General features: G+C 40.2%; 1 protein-coding gene across 2 annotated transcripts in view; it reads right to left on the bottom strand.

Moving 5' to 3' along the window:
* Fcho2 (FCH and mu domain containing endocytic adaptor 2) overlaps positions 1-17,079 on the bottom strand; it is a 96,121-nt gene extending 79,042 nt beyond the window's left edge. The window contains exons 1-3 of one of the 2 annotated variants that reach the window (XM_038321269.1): positions 16,925-17,079; positions 7,156-7,247; positions 682-756 (exon numbers count right to left, since the gene is read on the bottom strand). In XM_038321269.1, the coding sequence (XP_038177197.1) occupies positions 682-756; positions 7,156-7,247; positions 16,925-16,957 (200 nt within the window). In that variant the 5' untranslated portion in view covers positions 16,958-17,079. The remainder of the gene's footprint in view (positions 1-681; positions 757-7,155; positions 7,248-16,924) is intronic. The other variant, XM_038321268.1, reaches the window with a different exon arrangement.
* Between the last annotated feature and the right edge of the window lie 5,223 nt (positions 17,080-22,302).

The following is a 22,302-nucleotide window of genomic DNA, read 5'->3' as shown; positions in this document are numbered from 1 at the left end:
TCACTATTGAATGTTTTTATGCACTTATCTTCCATGAAAACCAAAAAATCCATGACACAGTTAAGAGTCAGAAAAATTATTAGCTTTATACCCTCTTTAACAATTTGTGTTTGCAGCTGGTCCTTTCACCATTCTCCTTCTATTTATTCTTTCTTTTCTCTTTTCTACATGTTATTGTTTATGCATGAGTGTATCTGTTTACACACACGCACGCACGCACACACACACATGCCCGCTTTATTTAATTTAATTTCCAAATAAGAAAGAACATGACTTTTTACAGATTTACTTAAGAAATTTCAGCTGGGCAGTGGTAACGCACGCCTTTAATCCTAGCACTTGGGAAGCAGAAGAAGGCAGATCTCTGAGTTTGAGGCCAGCCTGGTCTACAGAGTGAGATCCACGACAACCTGGGCTACACAACACAGTGAAACCTTGTCTCAGAAAAAAAAAAAAAAAAAAGAATTTAATCCCAGCACTCGGGAGGCAGAGGCAGGTGGATCTCTGTGAGTTCGAGACCAGCCTGGTCTACAAGAGCTAGTTCCAGGACAGGCTCCAAAGCCACAGAGAAACCCTGTCTCGAAAAACCAAAAAAAAAAAAAAAAAAAAAAAAAAAAAAGAAAAAAAAAAGAAAAACGTAATAATAGATAAACATTTGAAAACAGTCAGAAATGAACTCACCCGAGTTGAGAATAATTGCTTGCAGATTTCGCTAGCTTTGTCATTGATCTGGAATATGCCTCTTCTATTGTAGCTCTGTTAAATCAAATTGTAGTATTATAATACCTACTGTTTAGCAATCCAAACATAGTAAAGTTACAAAAATATGATTAAAATGAAAAAATGAGAGCATGCCTCAAAATACATGGTAAAGAGCAGCAGGGGGCCCCAGTGGATGTCTGAAATCATGGATAGTGTGAAGCTCTATGGTTATGGTTTGGATATGTAGTGTCCCAAAAACAGCACCCATGTTGAATGTTCAGTCTCCAGCTGGTTATTCCAGTCACTGAGAGGGCATGAGGTTATGAGCCCTCTGCCCTAAGTAATGAATTAATTAGCTTGTAGTGGATTCATAATCTGGTGATATTGGGAGGTGGTAAAAAAATAAGTGGTAGAGTCTACTTGGAGGAATTATGTATCCTAGGAAGATAGACCTCACTCTTAAGCCTCTTTTTTTTTTAATCTAGCTCTGTGCTTCCTGGCCAACATAAGGTAAGCAGTCCCTACTAGAGTCTCTCACTGCTGAGATAAATAAATGTCTGTGCCTCAGGCTCAAAGCAATACAAATGGCTGACCATGGCTAACAGCTCTGAAACAGTGAGCCAAAACACATCTTTTCTTACACTGTCTTTCTCAAGTATTTTGTCATAGCGATGGCAATTATGATTTATAATCTGCCCTGATACATACGTCAATGATAAAATTTTAATCTATAAATTAGGTACACTAAGAGATTAACAATGACAGATAATAAAATACAACAACAATAAAAACAGCAAGGCCAAGCATAGTAACACATACCTACTATATAATCTCTACACTGAGGAAGCTGAAGCAGGAAAATCACAAATTCAAGACCAGGACACGAGTTTAATAATCCCAGCCTGAGCTGTAAGAAGAGTCACTGTACTTAACACACTTAATAGAGTTTTATTATTGTTCAAGACTGTGATGCATATTTAAAATAATGAACCTGGACTGGTGAGATGGCTAATGGCTAAATATATCAGTCACCAAGCGTGACAACCTGAATTAACCCCTGGAATCCACTTGGTAGAAGGAGAGAATTAAATCCAACAATGTCCTCTAACCTCAACCCCAACAAATATACACACCATGCACACACAGATGCAATTAAAACAATTTAATAATGAGCCTTATGACAATCATTTACACAAAACTGAAACACTGGCATTTCTGAGGTCCTGAACCTTAGGAGTTTAATTTACTCCTGTATCAAGTCTGAGCAAAAAAAAAAAAGTTTAATTTACTTTAAAAATAGATCTAAAACATTTAAGTATTTTACACTAAAAAGTATTAGCTACCAACAGCGTGAAGATTTTAGGCTAAGAAACCAATCAAAGTGGTTAAATTCAAAAATTAAAACACACACACAAATTAGTATTACTACATATAAAATAAATGCAGGTATGAGGAAAAAACCCACAAACTGTCCTATACACGTAACCTCTAAATGCTACACCTTTACCTTTTCTATAATTCCCCTGCCCTTCTCAATCGTGTGCTTACTTTAATAGTAGAATAGTCTACACTGTCCCTGCTGTGTTTAGTCTGACGGTTCCACACTGCTTTTCCAGTCTAACTACACTTAGACATCTACATCACCTCAACTTTCCACACTCATCTTCAATTTCTTCCTAGGTGTGCGCGCACACACACACAAACACAACTGCCCAGCAGGTGGATCTCTGTGAGTTCAAAGCCAGGCTGGCTTACAGAGCAAGTTCCAGGATGGGCTCCAAAGCTACAGAGAAACCCTATCTCGAAAAACAAAACAAAAACAAAACCCCCAACTGCCCAGAAAATACTAACAAAAATACCCCCTTACTGCGATGTTCTCCTTTCTCCTTTATCCACCACCCATGAGCACACCTATCTATTCAGTATGTCAGTATGCTGAGGCAGATCACAAATTAAAGTCAGCTTGGGAAACACAGCAAGACAACCTCATACAAACAGACAATAACAAAAAAGTCATTATTCTGTATTTTTAAATAATGCTATAAATAGAACTTTTTATCGTCTTTAAAAAGTTAATACAGAAAGAAATACTAGCTTTTGTTTGTTTGGTTTTTCGAGATAGGGTTTCTCTGTGTAGTCCTGGTTGTCCTGGAACTCTCTCTGGAACACAGAGATCCAGCTGCCTTCCCTCCTGAGTGCTAGGATTAAAGACATGTGCCATCAACCACAAGGCGAGGTATGTTTTTATTGTTGCTTATTTTAGTAAAATGGTTTAAGTTTAACTAGAAAAACACAGGACTGAAGAGATGGTTCGACACTTAAGAGCACTGGATGCTCTTCCAGAGGATCTGGGTTCAATTCCCAATACCTACATAGCGGCTCACAACCATCTCTAACTCCAGTTCTGGGAATCTGTTGCTCCCTTTTGGCCCTAATGGGCATTGCAAGTCCATGGTACATACAGGCAAAAAATCCATACACATAAAAACGATAAATGTAAAAAAGAAAGAAAAATACTGAAATATCTATGAATTAGACACCAAAATGTCTGTCGAGGAAAATTAGAAAAGCTTGGAATTAGGAAGTAGCTTGGGGTGTGGGTGGGAGGAGCGCATGGGGTGAGGATACCTATGAAAAAAGAGCATCAAGGAACTAACAAGCAAACAGTAAGGGTATCCTGAGAAGCCCATCAGGTATATCAGGTGCAGCTTTCTCCTATAGGATACCTAAGTAAAGCAGCTAAAAAACTGAGAAGTAAAAGAGGGTTTTTCATGAACAAAACTTATAAAGAGTTAAGGAAAACATGAGTGACCTCATTCTTAATGAAGAAAATGCAACATCTGTTAATCTAATATTGGCTTTATAAGAATCTAGGACCAGTTGTGGTGGCACACACCTTTAAACCCAGCACTCAAGAGAAGAGGCAGGTGCACCTCTGTATTCGAGGCCAGTCTGGTGTACAGAGAGAATTCCAGGCCAGTCTGGTCTACAGAGAGTTCCAGGACAGGCAGGGGTACACAGAGAAACCCTGCCTTGAAAATAAACAAACAAACAAACAAACAAATAAAGGATGTTGGTTTGTAAAGCACTGGGGAGGCAGAGGCAGGCAGATCTCTGTTGCAGAGGCCAACCTGGTCTACACTGTGAGTTCCAGAATAGCCAGAGCTACATAGTAAGACCTTGTCTCAAAACAAACAAAAAAATAGAAAAGATAAAGGACTGGAGAGATGGCTTAATAGTTAAGAGCTCTGGCTGCTCTTCCAGAACCCAGGTTTGATTTCCAGCACCCGTATAGCAGCTTAAAGCCACCATACTATAATTTCACTCCCAGGGGATCCAATGCCTTTTTCTGGAGCCTCATCAGATACCAACAGGTATGTGATGCAGATGTACATGCAACAAAAGCATTAAACCATTTTAAAAATAGTAAGAAAAAAAGCACAGCAAAAATAATATGAAATGTGTATCTCCATAAAGAAGTTTTTGAAAAGTAAAAGAACAGGCAGGTGTGGTAGCACTTATCTGTAATCCTACAATTAGGAGGCCAAAGGAAGAGGAATACCATGGGTTCAAGGCCAGCCTCAGCTACATAGTGAGGACCAGGACAGTCAGAACTTATACGGCCAAAACCATGACTCAAGAAAAAAATATTTTAAAGAAAGGGGCCAATAAGATAGCCACCAACGCTAACAACCTTTGTGTGATCTCAGACACACGGAACATGAAAGGATAGAGCAGTCCTGTAAGTTGTCTTCTGACCTCCAAAAACTCAGGAGAATGTGATGTTCTGAGGTCTGCACATTTCCAGGGTGGTGTGGGACCATGGTCTGTATACTGTCAATTATATTTTAAATAAACGCTGGTTGGCCAGTAGCTAGGCAGGAAGTATAGGCAGGACAACCAGACAGGAAGTAGAGGCAGATCAAGGAGAACAGGAGAATTCTGGGAAAAGGATGCTGTTGTGAGCCTGCCACAGAAGAAGCAAGATGTGACTGCTTCACCTGAATAAGATACTGAGCCACATGGCTAGCATAGAGAAGAATAATGGGCTAATATAAGTTATAAGAGTTAATAAGAAGCCTGAGCTAATGGGCCAATCAGTTTATAACTAATGTAGACCTCTGTGTGATTTCTTTGGGACTTAACGATTAGGCACTGGGCAGAACAGAAACCTCAGATAACACCAAGAAAGCACTAAAAGTAACAACTGCCATCATATATTAATAGGGCAGGGAATTTATGTTGTAATACTTAGGATAATAACTAATGAAAAATATAAAGCAGGCATTACTTCTAAACTAATAAAAGAAAACAGATTTTTACAAAAGCCAAAGCAGACAACAAATTGAAGAAAAAAAGAAGCAAAATAATACTGAGATTGACAAATCATAGCTCTACTGGAAAATAAATGCAGATGATAGAATGGAAAAAAACAAAACATTCAGAAAGATGACAGGACAAACCAAGCACCCTGCATTGTGGGCTTTATTCAGTAAAGAGAGACAATAAATAGCACTTATATCAGACAATAACAAAGTGCTAAGTGCTGAGGTTCAATAGGACACTGTTTCATAAGTAAAACAAAGCCACAGAAACAAATACAAATGAGTAACTAAAAGATGTTATAAACACCATAAGAGATTACAATAGGTGTGTTTTACCCTAGTCACAGAGACCAAGAAAGGCAGGATAAGTGGGTACACTGTAAAACTCAGAAAAATAATGCAGAGAGGAACAGGCAAATGAAATGCCTAGAGTGGAGGAAACCTATTCAAGACTGTTATCTCGGGATGGAAATTAAGAAGGAACCTAGTGTGAGCTAAAACAACTCAGGTTTAAACCCATGAAATGGTTTAAGAAATCAACAAGCTGGTCTGTAGTTCAAAAATAAATAAATACAAACAAACAAACAAACAAAATCCTCTAGCTATAACAACAGGGAATGGTTTAAAGAAAAAGAATCAAGCCAGATGGTGGCGGCACACCTTTGATCTCAGCACTCTGGAGGCAGAGGCAGGCGGATCTCTGTGAGTTCGGGGACAGCCTGGTTGGTCTACAAGAGCTAGTTCCAGGCTCCAAAGCTATAGAGAAACCCTGTCTTGAAAAATCAAAAAGAAAAAGAGTCAATGCAGATAAACTAGTTAGAAGCAACTGCTGGCATTCAGGCAAAAATACAAATAAACAGAATCAAGATAATGAATCCTTACTCAGTGCCAAATGCTTTAATAAAGAGACATGAGATAGCTAGGTTGTAAAGAATAAATGAACATAATATTTAAGGCCAAAAGTTCCTATATGATCTAAAGAGTTTAAAAGTGTTCATACAAAAAACTAAACAAATAACAAAAACAAAAACAAAAAACAACGAAATAGAACTAGTCACAAAACAGTGCTAAGAAGCAGCATAAACAAGCAGATGTGGTGGCATATACCTGCAGTTGAGTACTGGGATGGCTGAAGCAGGAGGACCAAAGTCATCTTTAACTACCAAGGGAATTCAAGGCCAACCTGACTTTGCTGGGGGAGAGGAGGGGCACACAGGGTCTTAACTTTCAAAGGTCTTAAATTCCAGCATTCAGGCAGCAAGGACAAGCAAAACAGAGTTCCAAGCCAACCTGGTCTACACAGTGAGTTCTGGGCTAGCCAGACATAGATAGTGAGAATCTGTTTTAAATAAATGAATGAATGAATGAATTAAGTAAAAGTAGAAGTGGGGCAGAAAGCCCAAGTACAAAAGTAGCTTTGTCACTATCAAATTATATTAATGTCTAATAATTTTTAAGTAGATTATATCCTAAAGGTGTAATGAAAATCACATTTTATAAATTAAATTTATAGCATTTAAAAACCACAAAACTGGGGGCTGGAGAGATGGCTCAGAGGTTAAGAGCATTGCCTGCTCTTCCAAAGGTCCTGAGTTCAGTTCCCAGCAACCACATGGTGGCTCACAACCATCTGTAATGAGGTCTGGTGCCCTCTTCTGGCCTGCAGTCATACACACAGACAGAATATTGTATACATAATAAATAAATAAATAGATAAATAAATAAATAAATGTTAAAAAATAAAGCCACAAAACTTTTCAGTAAATATTTTAATGTGTTTAGAGGAATCTTTCCAAAATTTTTTAGCATATTTGCTTAAAGAAATGGCAATGTTTCAATCCATGAAATTCTTGTTTTATTATGTTATTTTGCTAATACATTTAATGCAAAAATGTATAAATATTATAAAACAGTAATTTGCAAACTAGGGATTCGACAATGCCACTTTGAGCCATTTTAGCAATCCTCAATGTAGAAATGATAAAAGTTTGTAAAACACGCCTTTAAAATAGAATTGTTTTTTAAAAAAGTGAACTTTGATTATTTAAATCCAACTAAAATTTTGACAATTACCTATACTCTAAAGTTTAAATTGGTAAGTTCTTAAACCACTTATAAAAATACATACCTTTCTCTAACAAAATCTGCTAGTTCTTTAGTTGATATCTGTCCATGTTTCATATTATGGTAGAGAACATCAAAGCCATTGTTCTTCTCCCCCTGAAATTCAAGAGATAAACAAAACCAGACATTAAAAATGTGAAAGCACAATAATGCTACATTAATTACTATACAACTCTTATGCTCTGGTAAGCCATTTTTTCTTAAGCTAACAACTGTTAAATGATTACATACTAGCAAAGCAATATACCTTTGGTAACATTTATAATTTACTATACACACATTCTATAAATATGCAAAAGTGTACAATCAATGAAATTAAGTATGAAACTGTAAGAAACATACACCATAGTAAAATACATTACAAAACTCCATTATATCTATCAAGAGATTCTGGGTTATTTAACTCAAAAGTTTATGCTTTAAAGTAACTAAATCCTAGCTCAGCATAGTGATGCCCACCTTTAATCCCTGCACTAGAAGGTAGACGAAGCAAGATCTCTGCAAGTTCAAGGCCAGACTGGTCTATGTATAAAGTTCTAGGCTAGCCAGCTTCAGTGAGACCTTGCCAAAACAAACAAAAAAAAATTCTTTAAGTAAAATAATTCCTGACTTTTGAGTCAAAACCGCATACAACTAATGATATAAGCTCTGAACATCATGAAATATTGATGTAGGATTGCCATCTGTATGCTGTGAATATATTTTATTACCATTGGTTAATAAAGAAGCTGCTTTGGCTTAGGGCAGGGCAGAATAAAGTCAGGCAGGAAAACTGAGTATAGGGAGAAAGAAGGCAGCTGCCAGCAGCCACCAGAGAAGCAAGATGTGAGGTAAGAGGCCACGGGCCTTGTGGTAAAATATAAAATAATAGAAATGGGTTAATTTAAGATGTTAGAGTTAGCTAATAAGAATCTTGAGCTAATAGGCCAAAGAGGATGTAATTAATATTAAGCCTCAGAGTGGTTATTGTATAAGCGGCTGCAGGAGCTAGTGAGTGGGACCTGGTGGGTGGAGAGAAACCAGTACAGAGGGACCAGCGGAATAAAGAATATTTGTAGCTACAAAATATTTTGTAATTCCTATTCAAATTTTTCAATAAACTTGAAAAAAATCAATGACTTATTTTTATGTATTGGTGTTTTGCTTGAATGTATGTCTGTGTGAGGGCATCAGATCCCCTGGAACTGGAGTTACAGACAGATGGTTGTGAGCTGCCATGTAGGTGCAGGGAATTGAACCCAGGTCTCAAGAAGCAATCAGTGCTCTTATCTGCTGAGTCATAGCTCCAACCCCAAGATTTTTATTTCCATATATAAAAACTTAAAGAAAAGATAAGAAATAGGCTATTGGCTTTATCTCCATAGGATAGAATGTTAATAGAATTCCGCAAATATTTAAGTCTTGAAAATCTTTATGCTATATAACCCTGTAAATTCTACATTATTAAATTATCACAAAGGAAATTCCAAAAATGTCTATTTAACATGTAAATTAAAGACCAATAAACTAAGCCTAACAATTCCCACATTTATAGCTTAAGTTAATTTCCTTGAATAAAAATTAAATGAAGAATTAAATATATTTGTTGGATATAAAAGTAATACTATTAGCAAGTATCACAGGATCGGAAATCTATTTTCAACAGCTCACCAAAAACAGGAAACAGGAACTTCAAATCAAGCTGAAGTAATCTCTAATAAGCTCTTAGCTTATAAACATCAAGTACTTTGCCACACATACAACAAATGAAATGTTACGCAAAATACTATCTTTATATTTTGAATATCCATTTTTATCTATGAAGAAAAATAAAACATCATTGCCGTTTATGAATACAACATTTCCACTGGTTCAACAGGTTTTCATATTTAAGAATGTTATTAACTAATTTTAGATTTTTGTGGGGGTTTTTAAACTTATGCTGTTTTCAAACAATCTTTCTAGTCAAAATGAGAATATTTCAGCTAATCATTGTTAGTAGCCTGCAAAAAGCAAAAACATATCAGCATCAAGATTTAGAAGCAACAGACAAAAGCAAAGGATCTAAATCTTCCAAGGGATTCCATCACTTGACACAAACTACATGTGCTTGACAAAGCTACCTACCAGCTTACAGCTGAGTTAGAAACCTTTAAATAAACAGAAACAAAACTACTGAAATACAAAATCACAAAAACCCAAGTCTGAGAACCTCATGCCCCAAGGTTCTTATTCGTACATAAGACAGGTTACCCAGTCCTCAATGTGCATTATAAATATTTAAAAGGTAGCCAGGAGATGTAAGCTCAGTGGAGGGTATAAGATCCTTGGTTCAATTCCTAGTACCCCACTCCAAATTGTGAGTCTGTGTGCACAAATTTGAAAGAGAAATCAGAGTTGGAAGCAAAGGGCTACTACCTAACAAACACAAATTATTATGATAAATATTTACTAGACTCACAAGGAAAATAACAAAAACCTCTCATGTTGTAAAGGGAACAAGAACTTGAAGACCATCTAGTAAGCTAAGCCCCTAAACAACACAGCACCTAAACATTAATCAAGACAATGCTCATGGTATTAGAGTTTTTCCCTAATATGTATAAAGTCCTGGAATTTGATCTACTTGTCACAAAAACAAAAAACTGACCCAGATGTGATGGTGATGGCATGCATTCCTACTAGTGGAGACGCTGGAGCAGAAGGCTCTCTAAGCCAAAGAAAACCTGGGCTCTATAATGAAACTCTGTCTCAAAAATAAGCAAATAAGGGGCTGGAGAGATGGCTCAGAGGTTAAGAGCACTGACTGTTCTTCCAGAGGTCCTGAGTTCAATTCCCAGCAACCACATGGTGGCTCACAGCCATCTATAATGAGATCTGGTGCCCTCTTCTGGCATGCAAGCATACATGGAAGGAATGTTGTATACATAATAAATAAATAAATAAATAAATAAATAAATAAATAAATAAATAAATAAAATATTTTTTAGAAAATAAGCAAATAAAATAAAAGGCTTCTGAGTTACATTCAGAATCTATGTTCCAAATGAAAAGTCCCTGAAGTGGGCCAGAATAAGAGTGTTTGCTCTGCACAGCCTAACTTTGAATCTCCAACACCCATTCAAAAAGTCAGAATGGCTGCACATGTACATAACCCCAGACCCAGAAAGATAAATATAATATACATTCACTCTTAAGTGGCTTTTAGAAATAAAGCAAAGAAAAACCAGCCTACAGTTCATAACCCCAGAGAAACTAGACAACAAGGAGAGACATACATGGATCTACACAGGAAGGTGAAAAAGACAAGCTCTCCTGAATAAATTGGGAGCATGGGTGACGTGGGAGAGGCTACAAGGGGAAAGGGGAGGAAGGGAAAGGAACAAAAAAAATGTATAGCTCAATAAAAAACAATAAAAATTATTTAGAAATAAAAAATAAAAATATCAAATTTTATTGTAGTTTGCAAAAAAAATGTGGTGTTAGATATAGTGGCACACGTACACACTGGGAAGGCAGAGAAAGATACATCTCTGCAAGTTCGAGGCCAGCCCAGTGAATTTCAGACCAACCATTTTAATTCCACAAAACTATTAATACAGTATTTATTGGCCATGAACTGTCACTTTGTTAGAAACTAAACAAAATTGTAAATAGTTTAAATGGGTCTCTATGTACAGGATATACATATATATATGCAAGCACACTTTTCAAAGTTGAGATGTCTAACAACACACAGGTTTTCTTTTCATGCTACCAAAAAGTTACTGCACAGCTGGGCATGGTGGCACATGCATTTAATCCCAGTACTTAGGAGGTAGAGGCAGACAGATCCTGAGCTTGGGGCCAGCTTGGTCTACAGAAGAGTTCCAGCATAGCCAGGGCCACAGAGAGACCCGTCTCAAAAAAACAAAAGAAACCCTGTCTCAATAAACAAAGTTCCTGTTCTGGCCTGGTAAGAAATGACAGTTTAGTAAATACACAGGCATATCATCATCAATTTGTGGAATATCTGTTTAATGATGCAAAGATATGTTGAATTCTCTCTTGTTGCATTTGTTTAACTTTATAAAGCTGTGTCACTTTGCCTGCTTTAAACATCTGATTGGTCTAATAAAGAGATGAACAGCCAACAGCAGGAGAGGGAAACAGATGGGGCTGGTGGGCAGAGAAAATAAACAGAAGAAATCTCAATGAGAGAGCAAGGAGGGAGTAAAGAAGGATAGGAGGATGCCAGGGGCCAGCCACCCAGTTACACATGGAGCCACAGAGCAAGAAGAAAGATAAGTAAAACAGAAAAAGGTAAAAAAGGCCTGAGGCAAACATAGTTAAAAAGAATCAGGAGGGGCTGGAGAGATGGCCCAGTGGTTAAGAGCACTGGCTGCTCTTCCAGAGGTCCTGAATTCAATTCCCAGCAACCACATGGTGGCTCACAACCATCTGTAATGAGATCTGGTGCCTTCTTCTGGCGTGCGGGCATACATGGAGGCAGAATATTGTATACATAATAAATAAATCTCGGCCGGGCGGTGGTGGCGCACGCCTTTAATCCCAGCACTCGGGAGGCAGAGGCAGGCGGATCTCTGTGAGTTCGAGACCAGCCTGGTCTACAAGAGCTAGTTCCAGGACAGGCTCCAAAGCCACAGAGAAACCCTGTCTCGAAAAACCAAAAAAAAAAAAAAAAAAAAAAAAGAATAAATAAATAAATAAATAAATAAATCTTTAAAAAAAAGAATCAGGATAATTTAAGTTAAAAAGCTGGCTAGAAACAAGCCAAGCTAATACCAGACATCCATAAGTAAGAATAAATCTCCATATATTTATTTGGAAGCTGAGTGGTAGGCCCCCAGTTTAAAAAAAAATCCCTACGTATTTCAATATCCACATCCACATATGTATACAAATATTTAATTCTAGTATATCATCTGATGGGATCATATTCTAAGCAAGAATACCAAATTACAATATTTATAACTTTGAAGTAATGAAAAGACAAGCCTCTAGTTTGGGTTCCACAGTCATATCAAATACTTTTCTAAAGATACATATTTTTTAAATTTTAATCTGAATTTAAAAAACCCAAAATGTACTAATCACTCACCTAAGATACTAGATTTAAATTTGACAAAAAGAAAATAATGGTTTACACTCCAAAAGATAATAATGGTTTACACTCCAAAGTCCTATTGATAGACTAATACAGATTTTCTAAAAGCATTTTAAATCCTCCCATATTTATCCATATTAACTATAGATCGGATTGGATAACCAAATGCTCCAACATAAACTAAAGTATGATGGTGCCCATGAAGCAGTAAATGAGATGAGACTTCCCAGGTTAAACAGTAAGATTAAAAGGAACAGCTTCGGGATCAAAATACCTACCATCACTTATTTGCTAACTGTTGCTATTGACTGAGATACCCTCTTCAGAAAGTTTCCTAACTCAAAGCACCAGTTCACTGTAAAGTGGCACACACTAAGGAATACATGGCATGGTATACAGATTATGTTTACTGTGTAAAATGACATCTGTAAAATACTAAGCACAAGTCTGCCGTGCTTATTTCCCCTTTAAGTAATTATTATCTGTGGAGTTATTTCCTTTAATGTTTTTACTGATGAATAATCTAGGTTTATACAAAAATAGCCATTTTAATTATTACAGTGCAGTGTTTTTACAGATAATCTCAGTATCATAAACTAGTACTTAACTCTTCCTCTGAGCAATATGCAGCCTAAGAGACAATAAAATACTGAACAGTACCCTTTTAAAGTTATGTAACCTGTCAGAAAGCTAACATTTGTTTTTACATATTAAGAGTAATGGTGTGGATTATTTTTAACAGGAAAAATATTTTCATCTTGATCATCAATAGCATTACGCTTTATGGCAACAGACTTATCAGCAACAAAACATCTGTTATGTAGGAAGTCTTGAGCATGTTTTTTTCTTTAAAGTACAGTATTAAGGAATTTTTATTTAAGCAGTTTCAGTTAGGAAAAATTATAAAGAAAAGGGGAGGAGGATGTGCTGCTTTCAAAAGAACCTGAAAGGTGTCTCAATGACTCAAGCTTTCCTCTAGCAGAACGCCACAATAAGGTCTGTCTTTACAAAGGTAGGGAGAAACCATTCATAGGCTGTTTGCTTAGAAACTTAAACTTTAGTTTTCCATTACTTCGCTTACTTTGTGTGTGTGTGTGTGTGTGTGTGTGTGTGTGTGTTTACCACATACAATATGTTTTGAACTTTAACAAGTTTTATTTTCTTACCACTCTGAACACTGGAGGGAATAAATATTAAATTCTCTACTTTAAGGAATTATTTCACAAATAGACCTGAACTATGTAAAATTGCAAGATGTTTAACACAGAACACTGAAACCCTTATAAGCTGGCTGCTTAGTTAATTCCTAGGCTCTCCTAGGTCCTTTTGCCTCCTCTGGGAGCCTTTCATGCTCTAATTTAGAACTTTCAGCCCCAACTCAATACCGGGAAATAAATTCAATCTATTTTTAATCTATTTTACTATCTGTTCCTTAATAGTGGAAATGAAGGCAAAGACTGAAACATAGATTTAAGATATTCAAAATATTATTGCTCCTCTAGTAAGTTTCCACTTAAGTCTAAAGTGTATGCACTAAATTCATATGGAAATGGAAGACCCCAGAATGATCAAAATCTTTTTTAAAAAAGAAAAAACTTGTATGATTCGCTTAATTCCTGCTTCCTGACTCATTATATAAAGCTGTATGAAACAGAATAGTAGCAGCTGGTATAAAGTAGACAATAGAATAAAACTGAGAATCCAAGAATAAACTCCATACACTCATGGTCAAGTGATACCAGAAAAAAGTGTCACTAAAGCACAAGGAGGGAAGAAGACTCTTAAAAAAATGCTAGAACAAAATAAACATATACCTGCAAAGAAAGAAGCTATACCCTTTCTTTGAACATCCAGGATTAAGTTCAAATGGCTCACAGAAGGAATTAAAGAGCTTAAGCCATGATCTTATAAGAAAATAGGAGTAAGTTAGATTACACACTCTTAAGAGTGGCATAGAAGTGGGGAAACGGACACAAAGATTTCATCAAAGTGAGAAACTGGACTACAAAAGATGCTGTTAATAAAATAAAAAGACATTCCCCTTAGAATGGAAAAGCTATTTCCAAACCATGTATCTGTGAGTCTACTTGTGCATTGTTGCAACAGCCTTAGGCGGCCAAGGAGCTCCTGGTTTTCTCCTCTGCTCAATGGCAGAATGGCCTACAAGCAGACTTACTACTTGGGCAAGTACTTTGACAAGCTACTATGCTACTCAGAGAATTCTCCAAGAAAGTATCAAAAACTCATCTGAGGTCTGAAGAGGAGTGGAGGAGCCTGGGTGTCCAGAGTCTAGACCGGGTTCATTACATGACTCACGAACCACATATTCTTCTCTTTAGACAACTTCTTCAAAAAACAAACAAAAATGAAGTACCGGGGGAATCAAATCTCTTTCAAATTTAATGTATATGAGCACATAAGGCAGCTTTTAGTGAATATTTGAAAAATGTACCTATTTATATATACCTGTACATGAGCTGTATTCTTCACAGCAAGAGTTCAGTTAAAGGCAACTGCAAGTAGGTTATTTTAAGTTGTTAAACATAAATTTTCTTGTCTTTTTTTTCTTGATGTCTGTTTTATTTACCTGTTGCTTTTATTAAATAAAGCATCCTTAAGAAAGAAAAGGAGAGAGGGAGAGAGGGAGGGAGGAAGGAGAAATGGGCCAGAAATGGTAATAAATGCCTTTAATCTCGTTGCCTGGAAAGCAGAGGCAGGCAATCTGAATCAAGACCAACCTGCTCTATATAGTGAGTTCTAGGACACCCAAAGCTATGTAAATAGGCCCCATCTCAAAAACAAAAAACAAAAAAACAAAAAAGAAATGTGCACCCAGGACTGACAGAAATGGCACACACCTATATTTCCAGCGTTTGGTAGGCAGAGACAGGAGGATCAGAAAACCAGGAAGCTGTCTTTAAAAAGTGAGCACAAAGAGGGAGTGGGAGTAATCCAGAATATAAAAAAGAATTCAATAACAGCAAAAAGTCAATAAAGATAATTCAATTTTAAAACTGGCAATAGATCTACAGTTACCCAAAGGAAAATACTTAAAATGGGCAATAGGAACAAGAAAAAAAGTTCAACATCATTAGCCACAGAAAAATGCAAATCAAAACCACAAAATGCTACTTCATGTCCACCATCATAATACTATACCACAAGAGATAACAAGTGTTGGTGAGCATATCCAGAGACGCTGTAGAGCATTTACACAATGCTGTTACCTCTCTGAGGAACAGGCTAGCAGTTGACCTAACTAGTAATACAGTTAGTTTCTGCTTCTTGGCCCTTTGGCTAATCAAATGCAAATATAGTTAACCGTATGACCCTATAAATTCCATTCCCAAAAGAAAACACATGCTCTGACTATCGCGTATAAAAGTGTCCATAGCCGTATTACTCATAATAAACAAAGAATAGTTAGGATGGGCACCAAACACGCGTCACCAATGAATGGGTACGTAAAACGTGAACTGGAATATTATTTGACCATAAAAAGGAATTAAGTGTTAACATTACTATCTCGTGAATTACCTTGGAAAATATTATGGTAAGTTAAACAAGCCTGTCATAAGAGTTCCATTTATATGCTGGGTCCGGAAAAGCCAGATCTGTAGAAGCTTAGAGATCAGTTGCCCAGGGGCAGAGGCAAGGGGCAAACTGGGAGTGACTGCTGACCCGCACAGGATTCTTCCTGAGGTTATGAAATTGTTCTAAAACTGACTGTGGTGATGTCTGCACAAAACAATGAGGAACTCTTCACAGTATGCAGTGTACATGCATACACTGTATACATGGAAAGGGAACCTTGGTTAAAAAAAAAAAAACCGCTCTTTTAAAAACACCACGGCGGGCGTCCAGATGTTTGTGGGAAACGAGGAGTAACCTTCGAAACAAGTCACTATGAAGTGATTGTATTATGGAGCAAGCCCGTGCTTGAGACAGAATTAAGGCTCTGAAGCAGCAGTGGCTGGCGTGACTGGAAGCTGACTCCTTTCGACACTTCCACACCTTACCAAAATGAAACCGCGGGATTTGCAAGTGTCGGGCCATAAAACCCAAGTTCGGCCAAGCTACCTGAGGAAACGCGTTACTTTTCCGGTACGGGAGGGCTGAAGCGACCTTGCCATTACCGGCACACAGCGACTGCACGCAAGCACACCGCGGGGCAGGCGAGAGGGGTGTGGGGAGAATGAGGAAGGTCCGAGCAAGGCGACTTGCATAGGCTTTGTGAGCAGGCCTGGAGGCAAAGTCCTGGGCGCAGCCCCACGAGCCCAGTCGCGCTCCCGGGAGGAAGTGCCCAGCCCGCCCGGCCGCGCACCGAGTCTGCGCGGGGTCCCGGGCCTGAGTCGCGGGAAGCAGACCCCCGCAGGGCGCCCGGCTCCCCGCGCCCGACGCCGCGCACGCCCCGTCGGCGCTTTGTCCCCCCCCCCCGCCCGGCGCCGCGGGCCCTTGGGAGTCCTCGCCGCGACTCCCGGGCCGCGCTGCCAGCCCCGGCGCCCAGCGCAGCTGCCAGCCCCGAGGAATCGATGGCCGGAGAGCCTCGGCCCCTGCGGGGAGCTCGGCCGGGCAGCCCCGGGCCCCGCGGACTCTCGCTCGGACGCCTCGAGAGCCGCCGCCCGCCGAGCACGCAGGCCGCGGGAAGAAGCCGAAGCCCGCGGCGTTCCCGACAGCCTCCGCTCACCCAGAAATTCTCCACGAAATGCGCCATGACCATCGTGCCGCCGCCACCGCCGCCGCCGCGCCGGGTTCCGCGTCCGCACCCGCCCGCCGCTGTGTAAACACGGACCGGCCTCCACCGCGCCCCCGCCTCTCTCGCCGCCGCCGCCGCCTTCTTCCCAGAGACCGCCCGCACCCCTCCAAGGCGCATGCGCCACCTAGCGGCCGCCGCGGGCCAGGCTCTTGGGCGCCGCGCCCCGAGTGCGCGTGCGCGCGGCCTGGCGGGGTCCGAGCGTTAGCAGGGAATCGGGCAGAGCTGAGTCGCCCAGGCTGGCGGGAGCGGGGCGCTCGGCCGGCCGGGGGGCGGAGCTAATAAGGCCCCGCCCACTCTCTCCTCCTCGTGAGTCCAGCGTCCGGCTGGGCCTTCGAGGATCTCCAACAGACCCAGGGCTTGGCAGGCTGGGAGTAAGGAAACTTGGCCGCTGGCCACCCCGAGGAGACTGGGAAACCTTTGGTCAACAGGGAGCCTTTCCTTGACTGGGAAGTAAGATCCAAAACAAAACTGTCCAAGGCCGGAAAGGGAGGAAACGCCCAGTGTCGCCTGCAAGACTCAGGCCCTGCTGCGGGTCACTAGGGAGCCAGCCAGCCCCGACCTCCTGCAGAGAGCAGGCGTGACCCGAAAGGCAGCCCTTCCAGGCCGCTCACAAAACCCACGGTAATCTTACCGACTTGTACACTCAGGGAAAAGACACAAGTTTTAACATGCCTCGGCCTAATGGAGAAACTAAATCCCTTTGCATGCCTTACTTTCTAAAAGCTTAAAAAAGCATAGAGATCTCAAGTTCATTAAGCCAGGTCAAAAATCTACAAGTTTGAAATCAAGCTCCACAAATAATTTAGTGTAGTTTTAGCTACAATAAGCACACCACACCTCCCTAAAATCGTATTTTCAGACGAGCCGTGGTGGTGCATGCCTTTTATCCCAACACTTGGGAAGCAGAGGCAGGTGGGCCTCTGAGTTCGAGGCCAGCCTGGTCTACAAAGTGAGTCCCAGCACAGCCATGACTTACACAGAGAAACCCTGTCTCAAAAAACAAACAAAAAAAACAAAGATCTTGTTTTCAAACATGAACAAGATAACACTTTCTTCATGGGAAATTATTTTCCTCCTGGAAAGTAAAAACCTTGCATTGTCTTTCATATGGATGAAATGTAAAAGATAACTAGATGACGGTTATACGTTTATAATCCTTCATAAATATTCACGTAAGGATAAGACATCTGTGATCTGCTCAGTCTTTCGTAGGAGTGCCACAAAAGGCTAGGGTACAGATGAAACGAGATTGGCCATGAGTTGATATCTGGGATTGGATGGTGGCAAAATGCCGGTTTGGTATACTACTTTAAACGATTGATGTGTAAGAGTGTTTTGTCTGCCTGTTGTACTTGTACTCCATGTGAGTGCCTGGTGCCCAATGAGGCCAGGAGAGGGTGTGGAATCCTCTGGAACTGAAGATACAGTTGTGAGCCACCGTGTGGGTGTTGGAATTGAATCTGAGCCCTCTGCAAGAGCAGTCATGCTCCCAACCACTGAGCCATCTCTGGAAAAAAAAAAAAAGTTGTATGTTAACTCTTCTGTTTCTTTAAAATAAATATTTGCTTCAGTTCTGTAAATCGTCAGTCTAGTTGGATGATCTTTGATGCTGAAAATGTAAGAAAGTCCTGCTGAAAGGAGTAAGAAAGTGTACCCCACAAAAGAGGGTGACATCCAATTCCTTAGATGCTAGAAGGGCTCCTGAATTCTAGGTGTTAAATGACCATACATCTGTGTGTGTATGTGTGTGTGTGTGTTCCTCTTTCTGTATCTCTGTCACCCACACCCACACGTCCTTTCAAAAGGAAACCTACACAGTGACTGTTAATAGTGATCTAATGTTTAACGCTGAACCCTAACCATAAATCTTCCCCTCCCGTGACCAACACTACACAGGTCCCAACAGAACTGTCTTCTCCCCTCTATCCTCCAAAGGTAAACTGCAAATGCCCTGAGAGGTGGGGATGGCTGCCCACACCAGCAGCAGGCAGCTTGGGAGTGCAGGCTGATCTGAGCAGCTGAAAGGCTTTCAGAGCTGAGGTTAACTTGTCAAATCCTTCCTCTCAGCTTGAATGCAGTGGGTTCTTGCATAACAAAAAGTGTTGTTTCCCGGTAGCGTCAAGTGCAGATTTGCCTTCTCTTAAGGTTCTAATTTGTGGTTACAACACAGACTGTTTAGCAGAGTGTTCTGATAGCTGTAGTTGCTCCACCGGCCACCATTTTGTTCTTAAGGATGTCTGCCGTGAAGGCAAATGCTCCTCGGTGTGTTTCAAGTTCATAGGGGTCATTGTTTTGTAATGACCTGGTATTTAAGTTGTAGAACTTTATAAACAATGATTAAGGTGGCAGAATTTCAGTGCAGATGGCATAATATAAGAAGAATGTGGGTGGCATCAGTCACCTTCTGTCCTTTCAGTGATGTTCCCAGGGATGCACAGATACTCTAGCAGAGCAAAGTTAAGGCCCTGAGTAGGTAGTATGCCTTAAAGTATTATTGAACTACAAACTTAGCTTTTTCTATTCCAGATAGATTTTGAAATTATTAAAAGCCGACATGTCTAACAATATGCAACTCTTTCTGCCACCTAACCCCAGTCACCTGACAGTTACTCAGTTAATGTTTGGTGACTAAATGGATCATTAAGCCTGTCATAAACACGTCAAGGTGGCTGAGTCCTTGGCTATGCAGTAACTCCATTCTTTTACACTTGCTCTTTAATTGATGTTAATCCTATAGCTTATAAAAAATATGAAGTTCTGCTTGGTTGAACTTTTCACCAAGCAAATATTTCCAAACAAATTCTTACAGGCTTGATCATCCTCCTTATTAAGTACCAGTTTTAGTAAAACTAAGTTAAAATTGAAAAAAGTATTCAAGCTATGCTTTATCAGGCGGTCTCCTTTGGGGAAGGGGCTTGAGCTTTGAGCCCCCATTTTGAGGTATCCTCAGCAGCTTTATCTTCCACTTGAGATTTTTCATTGCACCTGCCATGCTGGTTTCTGGGAAGGGGCTGTTGTTCTCCATTAAATTCTTACCCAAGCATAGACATATCCCAAAGCATTCCTGGGCTGCTAAATCATAACTTAATGAGGAGTAGCAAATGAGAGATGGGAAGATTCACATAAAATAAGTCTAGCTACTTGGGTTTATAAAATATGGCTGATGTCCAAGTTCAGAGGCCTGACCCATTAGGCAATAGAACATGTCCACTTTTGCATTCCTTGGTATGAATATGACCTTCCCATCCGTCTTACAGCTCCATGAACGTTAGTCAACATTCAGTTGCAAAGTCTATTTCCTTATAACCATGTTGAAAACTAGTTTCATTTCAGAGGAGTAGCCATAAAGTAAAGCAACACTTCCCCATTTGTTCTCTCTGTAATTTTCCTCAAAGAGTGGTACAGGAAAGGCTCATGTGGACCTGTCCTCTGCTGTTCCCCCCACGTGGCAGTGTCCTGTGGCAGGTGCAGGAATCCTTCTCAATATCATACTCAATAATAACAAGAAGGAAAAGAGCTAAGCCCGCTACAGGGGAGAAAAAGACAGATCTCCAAGATTTGGAATTCTCTCTCTATGTCTCTTTTCCTACTCAAAACAAGCATATTGAAAGCAGAAGCTTTATGCAAAACAGAAAAAACAAAGATTTAGCAGATGGTAGCCAGGCAGGCTGCACCATGAGGGCTGAGAGGTAGAAACAAGCTGATCCAATGGCAGAAGAGAATTCTGTGCAACCCTCTGCAGAGCCGCCTCTGTTCTGAAAATACAGCCAGGCACATTTCTCAGGGGCACTTGAGACTGGCAGCCATTGGATGCAGCACCTTCCCTCTCTCTAGAATGAGATTATTCTCCCCAAGGGATCTCTCACCTTGCTGTCTGTGGAAGAAGCGTAAACACTCGACAGACTCGGGTTTACACGCTTAGTGACCACAGAGAACCCAACAGAACTTTCACAACTAAGGGGGAAATCAGAGAGTCACAAAGGCGATAAAGACCTAAAGACGTCCACAAGTGTCATCATTCTGTCAGAATGGCAGAAGATGGCACGGTAAGCAAATTAAACTTACAAATACACAAAAATATTCACAAAAGGGACAAAAATAAGAATAAGATAGACAAATGAAAAAACATTTTGACTAATAATTGCTAAATACTTAATTTTTGTTTGATATAATGACAATATCCAAAGTAAAGAACTATTCTTTTTTTTTTTTTTTTTTTTTGGTTTTTCGAGACAGGGTAAAGAACTATTCTTGTTCTTTGTTTAATGTAACTTGGCCTAATGTTCTTTAGTGTCTTTCACTGGCTCTTTCCTTTCCTTCATTTATGTAGGCAGCAGCCACATAAATGAAGTTTATAGTTCAGCATTTGTACAATAAGAGAAAGTCACCATCCGATGTGGTGGAGACTGTGGAAGGGCTGCACTAAGGTATGTGGAGCTGTGCTTGGCACAAGGCTGGGAACAGTGCATGTGTGCAAACTCCTCAGTCTTTCCGCCTCTTACTGTCTTTCATAAAGGAGTGACAAGCAACTGTCCCCAATTCACTAAGGTTGTCCTCCATTAGCACAGGACTGGGGATCCGTAAAGAGTGGAAGCCAGAGTGACTTCCAGGGCTAGCTCCCTGGCTGAGTGAAGAGCGCTAGGACTTACGCTGGGACAGCCCGAGCCAGAGGCACCACTGGCTCAACTATGATGAATGGGGAAGTAGACTTAGAAGTCCTTATAGATCCTCTGGAGCCTGGACAGGGATCTGAGTCTGGCTGTTATGGCTTAGATACAGTTCCTGCCCCATGAGTTCATGTCTGAAGGCTCAGTCTCCAGTATGGTGATGTCAAGACACTTGACCCTTAAGAAGTGGGCCTCGTGGAAATAATTAGGCCATGGGGCACTACCCTTGGAAGGGATTAATGCAGGTCTCATGGGACTGGATTAGTTCATACAAAAAGAGGAATGTTATAAAGGAGCCAGGCAGGCATCTCTGTGAACCCTTCCTCAAATACTGCTTACTATTCCTTTGCGCCCCATCACTGGGGTGCCTTCTACCCGGACGCCCTCACTAATTGGAGCAGCTGCCTGTACCGCGTGCTTCAATATCCAGAAATCTAGGCTTGACTGGTTGTGAGGCCTGCTCCACAGGAAGAAGTCCGTTCTTGATACTGCAAACCTCGGCAAAAGCCCTTGGCTAGGGAGAGTGAAGCCTGGGTGGGAATGGGAGAGAACCCTCCCATTGTTTTGTTAAATGAACAAGGTGTCAACTGTCTTTTATATTTATTCCCGTGGACTAGAGCTTCTCTTGGCCTTGACCAGAAC

The sequence above is a fragment of the Arvicola amphibius genome, chromosome 3 (genome assembly GCF_903992535.2).
Source record: "Arvicola amphibius chromosome 3, mArvAmp1.2, whole genome shotgun sequence".
Classification (NCBI taxonomy): domain Eukaryota; kingdom Metazoa; phylum Chordata; class Mammalia; order Rodentia; family Cricetidae; genus Arvicola; species Arvicola amphibius.
This window is presented reverse-complemented; position numbering and strand designations above follow the sequence as displayed.